We start from the raw sequence: 12565 nt of genomic DNA on the forward strand, positions 1-12565 counted from the left end.
AATAAACATTCAAAAAATAAAGACTTCAGTCTAAATTTCAGAGCAGAAAATACATTTCTAAAGTAGTTTATAAGGTCTTCACAAAACAGATTAAGTATGATAACTGTGATTCTAGTATGAAATAAGCTACTCAAATGGACTTCAGAATGTTTTGAAAAATAATTTAATGATATTCCAAGATTTTGTATGTTTCCATATTATATCATTTCTTTCCAATTACATAATTCTAACTCAAGTAATTCAATTTACTTTAAGCTCTACAAAACAGTCACTGAGTTTGAGGATCAACTGTCCCATCAAATACATTTTCTGAGCAATAAAGAAACTCCTTTGAAGGATTCTATACAGAATATTACCAAGGTTCTCTCTGGTTTTACAGAGTATTTTTTTAAATAATAAACAATTGAACTACTCACATAATACCAAACCACCTGGTTGAAAGCAGAAAAATCCAACTAGTCAAATATTTAAAAAAAATAGTTTACTATAGTGCCAGTAAACCTTAAAACCTAGGGCTATTTAACTGTGTCACTCTTAAAGCAGATGTGATCATACTACTCCCTGCTGAGAAAGTATCAGTGCATTACCACTCTAGTCCAACATTTTCAAGCCCCTTGAGGCCCCAATTGCCTACAAAGTGACATTACATTATTTCATGTATCATATGAACTAACTGTGGCTCCCAGAGTACTTTTCCACCTTTGTGCTTCTGCTCACGTGGTTGCTATTACTTGGAGCACTTCCAGTTCATGTTTCCCTGTCTAGCAGTAGAAATCTTACTGCACTTTAACTCCTCCTCCCTCAAGACTCTACACTCAGTCCCCGAGTTCTGTTTATTTTACCTCCAAGAGCTCTCTCAAATGTATACTCCCAGGTATCTGGGGTTGTAACCTGGCCCTATTCCTAGTATACCTTGGGCAAATAACAACCTCTCTGTGCCTCAGTTTCCTCATGAGTATAATCGGGGTACCACATAGACTCCATTATGTTAATGAGATTTAAAGCAGTTAATTTATATTAACCAATTGACACTGTCTGGCATAGGTAGGTGCTCAAAAAAAATTTGTAGGTTCGTTAAGTATGTATGTAGTATTAAAATGAAAATACATTACTCTAATAAGCATGTCACTGGTGATTTCTGCTAATAGCAGCCTAATAGTTGAGTGACATATATCCTCAAGTGTCTTTTAAAGTCTGTGCTTCCTTCCATGTCCTTCTATGAAACCACTGTGATGCTCAACAACATAATACAGAAAGCCAATGTTTGTTACCTGCCTGTTGAATCTTCAGTATTTTTGTGTAGTCTAAAAACAAAAGAGACCAACAAACTAGGTATTGGTGGAATAATGAAGTAAAAGTTGATAGAGTGAAACACTAACCACTTAAAAATAGGCCACCAGAGGGCAATTTTCATGATGGCCAAACAAAGAAGAACCACCAATCATTAAGTATACAACATCAAAATTTCTCGAGTAATAAAGAAAAGAATGACTATCCTGGAGAGAAATCTATTGCTATCTTATTTATTCAGAAAGACACACCAACCTCAGGAATGAATCAACAGAAAATGCATAAATTTTGGTATGCAAATTATATTTAATGTAATATTATTTAATATTTCATTTTTTTAAATCCACACTGGTAGAGTCAAACTTATTTTGAACAGAAGTAAATGCTAAATAATTGAAGCATTTTTAAAGCAGTTTTCTACAGCTTTAATTAGTCTCTTACTCTTTTAGATGTTTTAAATATAAATTTTCTTATTTCAACTTACAGTCTACAGTGCTGCGTGGTTCTTTGTTTAATGGAAACCAATGTCTATGGGAAAACTCATTTTAAGAAAGACACATATGCACAATGCATGCAAACAGGTAACAGGGAATAGTAAATATCACTTCTATTATATTTTTCAGTATCTTCTCAATCAATAAAATGGAATGGTAACACAGTTCCAATGCAGCACACATGAATGGCAACACAAAGGTGAAAGTATCCTTGCTTACCATGCCAAACGGCTGCATGTCCATCCCACAGAGTTGCCACTGTTTTCCTTGCACCATCCCATAAATTATGAGAGTAGGCTTCTTTCAATACATTCTTTCTCTTATAAATGTGTAAGAAAATAATAGTAAGGTAGAGAAGAAAGATAGTAAAGTAAGGAAGTATTAAAAGTATTAGTGGTGTGAAAACCCACAAGAGATAGTTTGCAAAATTCAAATAGTCCTCCAACTGCTCCACACCAAACCATTCTTCGAGTATGTGAATCAGACAAATCATATAGGGCACAGAATCCTGTCCTACACCACAGGTTTGATTTTTGTCTATCATTTTTCTTCAGGTGAAAATGACAAATTCAGTTTCTTTCTTCATTGCCATAGCAGGTCGTTAATTTTGACACTAGAAGGGAAAAATAATCCAGTATTATTTTCTCCACAGCTATAAAGTTAAATGTTTTACTCTACTTAAATAGTATATAGAGTCATTTCTTAATACCAAAAATGAGTAGATGATTAATGGCTAACTTTGTTGCAGATTTAAATGTGAAAATTATAAGGTTTCATCTGTCTGCTCATGAAGTATGTCGTGTTTAGCTTTTGAAATAATTCACTATAATTGAGAGAAGAAAATAAAGCTATAATTAAGAGAAGAAAATAAAGCTGATGAGGAATATAATTTCAGATTGATTTTAATAATTTGACTCATATCTTAATTGGATCATGTTGAAAAATTAGATCTTAAACCAGGTCATATTGAGATAATTTTTTTTTTCTTCTTTGAGATGGAGTCTCACCCTTTTGCTCTGGCTGGAGTACAGCGGCACGATCTCGGTCACTGCAACCTCTGCCTCCCAGGTTCAGGCAATCCTCCTGCCTCAGCATCCCAAGCAGCTGGGACTACAGGCATGTGCCACCATGCCTGGCTAATTTTTGTATTTTTAGTAGAGACAGGGTTTCACTATGTTGGCCAGGCTGGTCCCAAACTCCTGACCTCAAGTGGTCCACCCACCTCAGCCTCCCAAAGTGCTGAGATTACAGGCATCAGCCACCATGCCCAGCCATATTGAGATAACTCTGCACAAAAGAAAACATCAATATCTATCTAATTCAGTAAAAGTAACCCAATTCTTTAGGAAATGATTACATACATTAATGGATTTTTTTTAATAGAGAAACAGATTTACAAAAGTTCATTATGCAATAAAAATTTATCAGTACTGTTTTTATCTTAAATCTTAAATGACTGAAAATATAGCTGTATAATTATTTTACAAATTCACTCTCTAAAACAGTCATTGGACTTACCAGAAGTTAGATAAATATCTTGTCCCAAACTTCAATGTCTGTATTCTGGAAAGCACAGTAAACAAATGTAAGAAATAAATTACTAAGAAAAAAAAAAGATAATCATTAATACCTAGAGTTAGCATTTCTATAAAATAAACAGCAAGAGACATTCATAAATGTTTAAGAAATATGATTATAGGCCCACACTGGTATATTACAATTAAAAAGTACACTCATGCTACCATTGCTTTGGTGAAGACAACTCTACACTGTTTAGTGCCACTATATAGAGCCCCACCTAAGAATTTTTTTTAAACAAAGTTTTCAAAAGCTTTGTTTCTTAGGAGAAAAAGTATGAAGATGTATAACTGACTATGATTCTTTTTAGTAACTTTGCCAGATAAGCTGAAGGTGAAACATAACATTCAATTATACAATTATATTAGCCCTATGATAATATTTTCCTACAAAAGATTTCCTTTCTCCATACTTTGATTGTATTCTTAGAACTATTTTATCATTATTCCATACTATATAATCTTACTGAAAATTATCTCAAGTCCTTTGTAGCTGAGGCAAAAAATGAATAAATGAAAGCAAAGGATGAAAGGAGAGGAGGAGATGTACATATAAGAAAAATGTATTGTTTTTATTCTAAGATTATCTTGCTAACTGGCTTATTAGGAGGGCAGGCACTGACTTGTTCTCCCAGGAATGAAACATTTCATCTAACTTCCTTGTAACCAATAGCATTTACTTGTGAGAAATCTGGTCTGTTATGGTTACAGGAGATGAACATAGCAAACATTGAGCCCACAACTTGGGCTTTATTTACATCATCATCTAATCAATCCATATAAAAAGTCAAATCACCAGCTGGGCGCAGTGGCTCACTCTTGTAATCCCAGCACTTTGGGAGGCCAAGGCAGGCGGATCACCTGAGGTCGGGGGTTTGAGACCAGCCTGACCAACATGGTGAAACTCCATCTCTACTAAAAATATAAAATTAGCTGGGAGTGGTGGTGCACGCCTGTAGTCCCAGCTACTCGGGAGGCTGAGGCAGGAGAAATGCTTGAACCTGGGAGGCGGAGGTTGCAGCGAGCCGAGATTGCACCATTGCACTCCAGCCTGGACAACAAGAGTGAAACTCCGTCTCAAAAAATAAAAATAAAAAAAGTCAAATCACTATAATTTACCCATGTTTGATCATTTAGAATGCAACATAGCAAAATTTAATACTTTTTATTTATTTATTTTTATTTTTGAGATGGAGTCTCGCTCTGTCACCAGACTGGAGTGCAGTGGCAATCCTGGCTCACTATAACCACCGCCTCCTGGGTTCATGTGATTCTCCTGCCTCAGACTCTCGAGTAGCTGAGACTACAGATGCGTGCCACCACGGCTGGCTAATTTTTTTTTTTTTTTTTAATAGAGATGGGGTTTCACTATGTTGGCCAGGCTGATCTCGAACTTCTGACCTCAGGTGATCCACCCGCCTCGGCCTCCCAAAGTGCTGAGATTACAGGTGTGAGCCACTGCACCCAGCTGAAATGTAATACTTTTTAAAATGAGAGCTTTTCCCAATAGGATAGCTACAGAAAATCGCCAAAAATGGAAATTATCAAGTATTTGATGATGTAGAGAATTTAGAATTTCATATACTACTCATGGGAATGTAAAATGGTGTGGCTGCTGTGGAAATCAGTGTGGCAGTTCTTCAAAAAGCTAAATATAGAGTTACCATATGACCCTGCAATTCTATTCCTAGGTATATACCCACAAAACGATTGAAATATGTATTCACACAAAAATTTGTACACAAATGCTCACGGCAGCATTATTCATAATACTCAAAGAGTGGAAACAAATGAGTGGATAAATAAAATGTGGCATATACATACAATAGGATGTTACCCAGCCTCAAAAAAGCCACATTAATAGAAATGATTGCATTTCTATTAAATACCCAGAGCAGGCTAATCCATAGAGACAGCAAAATTAAGTGGTTGTCAGGGCTGGGGAGGGGAGAATGAAGAGTGACTGTTAATGGAAAAAAACAGAGGTATCTTTGGGATAATGAAAATGTTCTGGAATTAGATAGTAGTAACGGTTGTAAAATCTTGTAAATATACTAAAAACCACTGAACTATACACTTTTAAATAGTGAATGTTATGGTAAACTATATCTCAACTTAAAAAGAGCTTTTAAATATTGTTAATAAATTAACGAAATATATAACCCCTCATATATGTTAAAAGCAGCTTTTCTTAGCCCTGAAAACCAATCAGCATTTTTATGATCTGACCCTAACGACTGCTTAATAAAATTTCCTACAATAATCTAGTCGCATTTCCAAATTTTTTTTTTTTTTGAGACAGACTCTTGCTCCAGTCACCCAGGCTGGAGTGCAGTGGCACTCACTGCAAGCTCCGCCTCCCGGGTTCACGCCATTCTCCTGCCTCAGCCTCCCGAGTAGCTAGGACCACAGGCACCTGCCACCATGTCTAGCTAATTTTTTTGTATTTTTTTTTAGTAGAGACGGGGTTTCACTGTGTTAGCCAGGATGGTCTCGATCTCCTGATCTCGTGATCTGCCCGCCTCAGCCTCCCAAAGTGCTGGGATTACAGGCATGAGCCACCACACCCGGCCCACATTTCCAATTTTTAACAGGATAGTAAAATCCTGTGATTTTATTTTATTTTATTTTATTTTTTTGAGACAGAGTCTCACTCTGTCACCCAGGCTAGAGTATAGTGGCTCACTGCAACCTCTGCCTCCTGCGTTCAAGCGATTCTCGTGCCCTAGCCTCCCAAGTAGCTGGGATTACAGACGTGCACCACCACACCCGGCTAAGTTTTGTATTTTTTGTAGAGACAGGGTTTCACCATGTTGACCAGGCTGGTCTTCAACTCCTGGCCTCATGTGATCTGCCCACCTCGCCCTCCCAAATTGCTGAAATTACAGTTGTGAGCCACAGCACCAGGCCAAATTCTGTGATTTTAAAACTTTGTTTCAAACCTCCCCAGACAAACTGGTAACAGAATTACACCTCTTATCCTCTTAATCTACATTCTGATTGATTATACATACTTAAAGAACACAGTAATGGGAAGAGGGTCACAGTACAGGCAGAGATCCAGTGAGTGGACTACATGGAAACTTCTGTGAGACCTAGTAGTTCCTTAACACTGCTGTATGTAAGAACCCTGCCCACAAATCGTCAAACTTGATTTTGATTTAAACCCTTTCAGAACAGAAACTCAAAAGGTGTCCCATTCAGTCTTCACAACCATCCATCAGAACTACTAAAAAGGTCTTCCTTATACTTAACTTCCCCGTAACTTTTCCCTACTGGACCTAGTTTTGTACCACAGACCTTCTTCCATTAAACAACCTTGTAAGTTTAAAAACAGCTGCCATGAGCCACAAAATTCCTTCTCCAGTCAGAATCCTTAATTCTTTCAACTACTTCTCAGCCCCTGGTTTCTTAAGCTTTCAGCACTCAAGACCACTCCGAGTTGCTGACTCCAGTTATCTGATACTGACAACACCATGTACGGTAACCCCTGTGCCTCCGTTTGCTAAAACCTATAAAACTAGGATAATAATCCTAACTACCTCATGAGATTACTGTGATTACATGGGCTAATCTGTGTAAAGAGCCTAGAATACCTTACATGTAATCAGTATTACATGTTTGCTATCGCTATCATTCATAGAATCACAGCAGCTTTTTTGGTAACTCGATCATACTGACTCATTCAGCTAAAAATATGCTACTATTTTCTACATCTCTACAAACTACACTTGAAAAAAACCTTTTTGAGCCCAGCAAAGATTATATATCTCATCTGCTTATTAACTTTCATGAGGTGGGCTAAGACATAGCCTATCCTTTCAGTCTGTTTCGGGAACACAGTGGATGACATGAATGGGCTTAGGAGCCAGACTGCACATACTGGAATACTGGCTTTACAATCTTAAGCAAGTTACACCTCTCTGTGTCTCATTGTTTCTCTGAAAATGAAGATGATAAATCATTCTATAAAGACCTATTTAGCACCTATGTACCCTAATATGTACCACCCACTTCCTCAGCAGCAAATAAAGCAAAGTCTACAACCTCAAGTGACTTACATCCTAGAGGGGGAAGATAGACCGTAAACAAAGAACTAGTAAATACATGCTAGGTCAGATGATGACAGGTGCTAGGGAGAAAGATAAACAGCAGTGTAAGAAGAATATGGAGTTCTATGTCAGGCACGGGAGTAGGGGAAAGGAGGGGGTTGCTATGTTATATAAGACATTCTGGGAAGACTTCTCTAAAAGATAATTTTTCAGCAGAAACCTGAGGAAGGAAGGAAGCAAACCGTGTGGATACTTAGGGGAAGACATTCCTAGCTAAATGAACAGCAAGTGCAAAATATGTGCACTTGGTGTGGCCTGAGGAGCAGCAAGGATGCCAGGCTGAGAAAGTGACAGGGAGGGCACTTGGAAATGGACCAGAGAGGCAACACTGTAGAGCTTTCTATGCACGCTTTTTTTTTTTTTTTTTTTTTGAGATGGAGTCTGGCTCTGTTGCCCAGGCTGGAGTGCAGTGGCATGATCTCCACTCACTGCAATCTCCGCCTCCCGGGTTCACACCATTCTCCTGCCTCAGCCTCCCGAGTAGTTGGGACTAAAGGTGCCCGCCACCACGCCCGGCTAATTTTTTGTATTTTCAGTAGAGACAGGGTTTCACCGTGTTAGCCAGGATGGTCTCGATCTCCTGAACTTGTGATCCGCCTGCCTCGGCCTCCCAAAGTGCTGGGATTACAGGCATGAGCCACCGTGCCCGGCCTCTATGCACGCTTTTATCTAAGTGAGATGGAGAAGGCATCAGAGGGCACTGAGCAGAAGGGTGAGGTTGCCTGGCTTGGGTTTTAAGTGGCTGCTGTGTTGAGAATATACTACACAGGGAGCAAATAGGAATATTTGCAATAAGTGATGAAAGTGGCTTACATACACGTGGCAGAGGGAAGGCAGTAGGAAATGGTCAGTTTCTGGATATATTTTGAAGATAAAGCCAACAGGATTTGCTAATAAATTGACGTAGAATCTGAGATAATTATATGGTGTTTTGGCAACCTGAGTTTGTATCCTGGGAGGCTCTGCCACTTACCATGTGACCTAGCAAGTACTTAAATATATTTCTGCCTCAGTTTCTTCATCTGTAAAATAAAAATAGCATCTACCTAATAAGACTATCGTGAAGATTACGTGTAAAAAAACTCTTAGAAGAGTGCTTTCTACCATATAAGCATTAACTATTGCTATCATCATTATTATTCACTTATAAGCATTAACTATTGCTTATAAGCATCTAAGCATAGTTAATGCTTATCGCATATAAGCATTAACTATTGCTATCATCATTATTATTCACTTGCTTGTGAAAAAATAAGAGTTGCAGGAAGAACAGGTTTGAGGGTGGGATGGAGATCAGGAATTCCACTTTAAACATGTTAAGTTTAAGATGTCTATTGGACATCCAAGTGAAGACATTAAGTAGGCAGCTGGACATCAGCAGTTTAGCAGGAAGATCAGGAGGAGGATACAGGGTATAAGTGGATGGCCCTGATATAAATCTAGGAATTGGTAGCATATAGACAATATTTAAAACCATGGAACTAGAGAAGATCCCTCCAGGGAACGAATATAGAGTAAAAAAGAATTTCTGGCCAGGCGCAGTGGCTCACACCTGTAATCCCAGCACTTTGGGAGGCCGAGGCATGAGGATCACCTGAGGTTAGGAGTTCGAGACCAGCCTGACCAACATGGAGAAACCCCGTCTCTACCAAAAATACAAAATTAGCCGGGCGTGGTGTCGCACGCCTATAGTCCCAACTACTTGGGAGGCTGAGGCAGGAGAATCGCTTGAACCTGGGAGGCGGAGGTGCAGTGAGCCGAGATCATGCCACTGCACTCCAGCCTGGGCAACAACAGCGAAACTCAGTCTCAAAAAAAAAAAAAGAATTTCCAGGACTGAGTCTTGAGGCACCCAACATTTTAGAAATTGGGAAGACAATGGCAAGCCAGCCTCCTCCTCGCAGAAGCAGTATCCTGGAAGTAAGAGCTTCAAGAAGGAAGGCATATTCTGCTGTTTTAAATGCTGCTGACAGGCCTAGTAAGGTAAGAGATCACTTCCTTCCTGTAGGAGACAGCTTTAAAAAAAAAAAAAAAAAAAATGATAATTGATCACTGGATTTTACAACACAAAGGAAACTGGCAAACCCTGGTAAGAGCTGTTTTTGTATAGTGGGAAACAAAACACTGTGGACAGGAGAGGACAGAAGCAGCTCCCCTTTACCCTTGAAGTTCAAGAATGAATGGGAGAAAATGAATTGGAAACAGCAAATATAAAAACTCACAAAGGAGGAAAGAAACAGGTGGGTATCTAGAAGGGAACACAGGTGAGTTGTTCCTTGCTGCTGCTGCTGCAGCTGTTGCTTTAAGACAGAGGCCAGGCATGGTAACTCACACCTGTAATCTCAGCACTTTGGGAGACTGAGGCAGGAGGATCGCTTGAAACCAGAAGTTCAAGACCAGCCAGGCAATATAGTAAAAACTCATCTCTAAAAAAAACATTTAGGCCAGGTGCGGTGGCTCACACCTGTAATCCCAGCACTTTGGGAGGCCAAGTAGGGGCAGATCACTTGAGGCCAGGAGTTCAAGACCAGCCTGGGCAACACAGTGAAACCCCATCTCTACTAAAAATGCAAAAATTAGCCAGGTGTGGTGGTGCATTCCTGTAATCTCAGCTACTCGGGAGGCTGATGCACAAGAATGGCTTGAACCCAGGAGGTGGAGAGTGCAGTGAGCCGAGATCATAGCCACTGCACTCCAGCCTGGACAACAGAGTGAGACTCTGCTCAAAAAGAAAAAAAAATTAAAAATTAGCCGGGCATGGTGGCATGTACCAATGATCCCAGCCACTTGGGAGGCTGAAGGGGGAGGATCACTTGAGCCTGGGAGGTAGAAGGTGCAGTGAGTCATGATCAAGCCACTGCACTCCAGCCTCAGTGAAAGAGCAAGAGACTCTGTCTTTAAAAAAAAAAAAAAAAAAAAAAAAGGGCCAGGCACAGTGTTCATGCCTGTAATCCCAGCACTTTGGGAGGCCAAGGCGGGTGGATCACTTCAGGTCAGGAGTTTGAGACCAGCCTGGCCAACATGGTAATGCCCTGTCTCTACTAAAAACACAAAAATTAGCCAGGCATGATGGTGCATACCTGTAGTCTCAGCTACTTGGGAGGCCGAGGCACTAGAATTGCTTGAACCCAGGAGGCAGAGGTTATATAAGCCGAGATTCTGACAGTGCACTCCAGCCTCAGGGACAGAGTGAGACTCCCATCTCAAAAAAAAAAAAAAAAAAGATAGGAGAAAATACACCCATGTTCAATGTCAACGATAATTCATCAATGGGAGTGAGAAACGGATGATGTAGGAGAGGAGATAATTGTTAGAGCTCTGTCCTTGACTAGGCCAAAGGGGACAGGATACAATGTACAAGTGGATGGCCCTGAGAAGTTTGTGCCAGATACTATTCTAAATATATCAGTAAATAAAATAGTTATCTAAGAAAACATATGAAAAACACTTACTTTCTGGCACATAGTAGGCACCTAACAAATGCTGGCTAAACATACAACTGAACTGTGTTCGTCTAAAACTTTTTTTTTTGAGACAGAGTCTCACTCTGTCACCCAGGCTGGACTGCAGTGGCTCGATTTCAGCTCACTGCAACCTCCACCTCCCAGGCTCAAGCAGTTCTCATACCTCAGCCTCCCGTGTAGCTGGGACTACAGGCAAGCACCACTGCACCCAGCTAATTTTTGTATTTTTAGTAGAGATGGGGTTTTGCCATGTTGGCCAGGCTTGTCTGGAACTCCTGGCCTCAAGTGATCCGCCCGCCTCCACCTTCCAAAGTGCTTGGATTGCAGGCGTGAGCCATCCTGCTTGGCCTCATCTAAATCTTTAACAGAAATCTGGATCAAAACAGTATCCTAAAACCTGCTACTAGAGAACTATCACAGGAATTTGAATAAAATGCCTTTCAGTAGATAAAATGTAGCACTTACTTTTGATAATATGACAAAGTGTCTTTAAATCTCAATGCAACCCCTTAATTGTGCAGATAACAAAAAAAGTAAACACAGAAAGCCAAGTTTGCTTGCTTAAAATTACTAAATTAATTCAGTAAAAGCCAAGAACTAAAATTAAAATCTAGTCATCTTACCTCCTGGTCTGGCTTCCAACACACTTCCTTTGATATATCTCTCTTTTTCTCTCTTGACAGAAAGAAAAATTAAGATTGCAATTTCTGTCTTCCCTATACTTCTGCCTGGCCCTTCCCCTTCCCCCTGAATTTACCTTGGGGTGTAACTGACTTCTTATCACTTTATTTTAATCCAAGAAAAATGACATGGGCCAGGGTGGCTCATGCCTGTGATTCCAACAGTTTTCGAGGCCAAGGTGGAAGGACTGCTTGAGTTCAGGAGTTTGAGACCAGCCTGGGGGCAACATACTGAGACCCTGTCTCTACCAAAAAAAGGTTCGCCAGGCATGGTGGCATGTTCCTGTAAGTTGCAGCTACTTGGAAGGCCAAGGCAGGAGGACTGCTTGAGCCCGTGGAGTGAAGACTGCAGTGAGCTATAATGATCACACCACTATACTCCAGCCTGGGCAACTGAGCAAGACCCTGTCTCGGGGCGGGGGGGAACTCTATGTACTAGAAGATGTTTTGGGGGAAATACAATATTTTAGTTATCAAAATTCCAGGTTATTTTCTACAGCCCCCTGCTCCTAAAAATCTAAAATAAACACAGTCTAATGCATCACATATGAAGTATCTTAATTTCCCTATCTGGAAATCACGTAACTTTTGTAAAAAGAAGTAGACAAGGCCACGTGCGGTGGCTCATGCCTGTAATCCCAGCACTGCGAAGCAGCGGCAGGAGGATCACCTGAGGTCGGGAGTTCGAGACCAGCCTGACCAATGTGGAGAAACCCTGTTTCTACAAAAAATACAAAATTATCCAGATGTGGTGGCGCATGCCTATAAACCCAGCTACTCAGGAGGCTGAGGCAGAAAATCGCTTGAACCCGGGAGGCGGAAGTTGCGGTGAGCCAAGATCGCACCATTGCACTCCAGCCTGGGCAACAAAAATGAATCTCCATCTCCAAAAAAAAAAAAAAAGTTGACAAGCTCAAATATCACCACATTGACATTGATGGTGAGGAT

General features: G+C 40.1%; 1 protein-coding gene across 14 annotated transcripts in view; it reads right to left on the bottom strand.

Moving 5' to 3' along the window:
* TMEM68 (transmembrane protein 68) overlaps nucleotides 1-12565 on the bottom strand; it is a 79275-nt gene that overhangs the window by 64513 nt on the left and 2197 nt on the right. For 11 of the 14 annotated variants that reach the window (XR_010159556.1, XR_008536732.2, XR_010159557.1 and 8 more), the window contains exons 2-3: nucleotides 3303-3347; nucleotides 2004-2397 (exon numbers count right to left, since the gene is read on the bottom strand). Coding sequence is in view for 6 of the 14 variants with exons in the window: in XM_001154221.7 (XP_001154221.1) it covers nucleotides 2004-2328 (325 nt within the window). In the remaining 8 variants the exon portion in view is untranslated. Of the gene's footprint in view, nucleotides 1-2003; nucleotides 2398-2791; nucleotides 2880-3302; nucleotides 3348-12565 lie in introns of those variants that run through there. The other 3 variants (XM_054656750.2, XM_054656749.2, XM_063817112.1) reach the window with 2 other exon arrangements.

This window comes from Pan troglodytes, chromosome 7, assembly GCF_028858775.2.
Source record: "Pan troglodytes isolate AG18354 chromosome 7, NHGRI_mPanTro3-v2.0_pri, whole genome shotgun sequence".
Lineage (NCBI taxonomy): Eukaryota > Metazoa > Chordata > Mammalia > Primates > Hominidae > Pan > Pan troglodytes.